This window comes from Verticillium alfalfae, genomic scaffold (assembly GCF_000150825.1).
Source record: "Verticillium alfalfae VaMs.102 supercont1.5 genomic scaffold, whole genome shotgun sequence".
Taxonomy (NCBI): Eukaryota; Fungi; Ascomycota; class Sordariomycetes; order Glomerellales; family Plectosphaerellaceae; genus Verticillium; species Verticillium alfalfae.
The window spans coordinates 830,896-832,418 of NW_003315034.1; the positions used below are offsets into that span (position 1 = coordinate 830,896).

Consider the following 1,523-nt stretch of genomic DNA (forward strand, 5'->3'; position numbering starts at 1 on the left):
CGACAAGTTCATCGATCTCCACGACCCCGCCACCAACAACCTCGTCACCCGCGTGCCCCAGATGACCGACGCCGAGCTCCAGGCCGCCGTCGACTCGGCCGAGAAGGCGGGCGTCGCCTGGCGCGGCGACGAGGGGGCTGCATCGCCAGTCCATCATGTTCCGCTTCGTCGGCCTGATCCGCGAGAACTGGGACCGCCTGGCCGCCAGCATCACCCTCGAGCAGGGCAAGACGTTTGCCGATGCCAAGGGCGACGTCCTGCGTGGCCTCCAGGTCGCCGAGGCCGCTTGTGCGGCGCCCGAGCTCATGAAGGGCGAGGTGCTCGAGGTGGCCAAGGACATGGAGACGAGGAGCTACCGTGAGCCCCTCGGTGTCGTGGCGGCCATCTGTCCCTTTAGTGAGTTGCCCATTGGTCTGGCCATGTACCCTACAGGAAAGTGCTGACGATGCCACAAGACTTCCCCGCCATGATTCCCCTGTGGTGCATCCCCATCGCCACAGTCACCGGCAACACTCTCATCCTGAAGCCCTCCGAGCGTGACCCTGGCGCGGCCATGATCCTGGCCGAGCTCGTCAAGAAGGCCGGCTTCCCTGAGGGCGTCGTCAACGTTGTCCACGGCGCCCACCGCACCGTTGACTTTATCCTCGAGGATCCCGTCATCAAGGCCGTCAGCTTCGTCGGTGGCAACAAGGCCGGCGAGTACATCTTCAACAAGGGCTCCGCCCACGGCAAGCGCGTCCAGGCCAACCTCGGCGCCAAGAACCACGCCGCTGTCCTGCCCGACTGCAACAAGAACCACTTCCTCAACAGTGTCGTCGGCGCCGCGTTTGGCGCCGCCGGCCAGCGCTGCATGGCCCTGAGCACCCTCGTCATGGTCGGCGAGACCAAGGAGTGGCTGCCCGAGCTTGCCGAGATGGCCAAGCAGCTCAAGGTCGACGGCGGCTTCGAGGATGGTGCCGATCTCGGCCCCGTCATCTCCCCGCACAGCAAGGCCCGCATCGAGGCGCTCATCCAGAGCGCCGAGGACGAGGGCGCCACCATCCTTCTCGACGGCCGTGGGTACACGCCGGCCAAATATCCCAACGGCAACTGGGTCGCCCCTACCATCATCTCCAATGTGACGCCTAAGATGAAGTGCTACACCGAGGAGATCTTCGGCCCCGTCCTCGTGTGCCTCAACGTCGAGACTCTCGATGACGCCATTGAACTCATCAACAAGAACGAGTACGGCAACGGCACGGCCATCTTCACACGCTCCGGCCCCACGGCCGAGACGTTCCGCCGCCACATTGAGGCCGGCCAGGTCGGCATCAACGTCCCCATCCCCGTGCCCCTGCCCATGTTCTCCTTCACCGGCAACAAGAAGAGCATCGCCGGCGGCGGCGCCAGCACCTTTTACGGAAGGCCCGGCGTCAACTTTTACACGCAGCAGAAGACGGTCACGGCCCTGTGCAGAGCGCCGACGCCGTGTCGCAGAAGGCGAACGTTTCCATGCCGACGCAATCGTAGGGCGGTTGTGGATA

The 1,523-nt window shown here is 64.8% G+C and overlaps 1 protein-coding gene across 1 annotated transcript; it reads left to right on the forward strand.

Moving 5' to 3' along the window:
* Nucleotides 1-155: 155 nt before the first annotated feature.
* On the forward strand, nt 156-1,509 carry VDBG_04579 (methylmalonate-semialdehyde dehydrogenase; the record flags this gene model as incomplete). Its single annotated transcript, XM_003004927.1, has 4 exons — nt 156-396; nt 456-1,168; nt 1,220-1,303; nt 1,369-1,509. The coding sequence occupies 4 exons, from the start codon at nt 156-158 to the stop codon at nt 1,507-1,509; spliced, it is 1,179 nt and encodes a 392-aa protein (XP_003004973.1).
* Nucleotides 1,510-1,523: the final 14 nt, after the last annotated feature.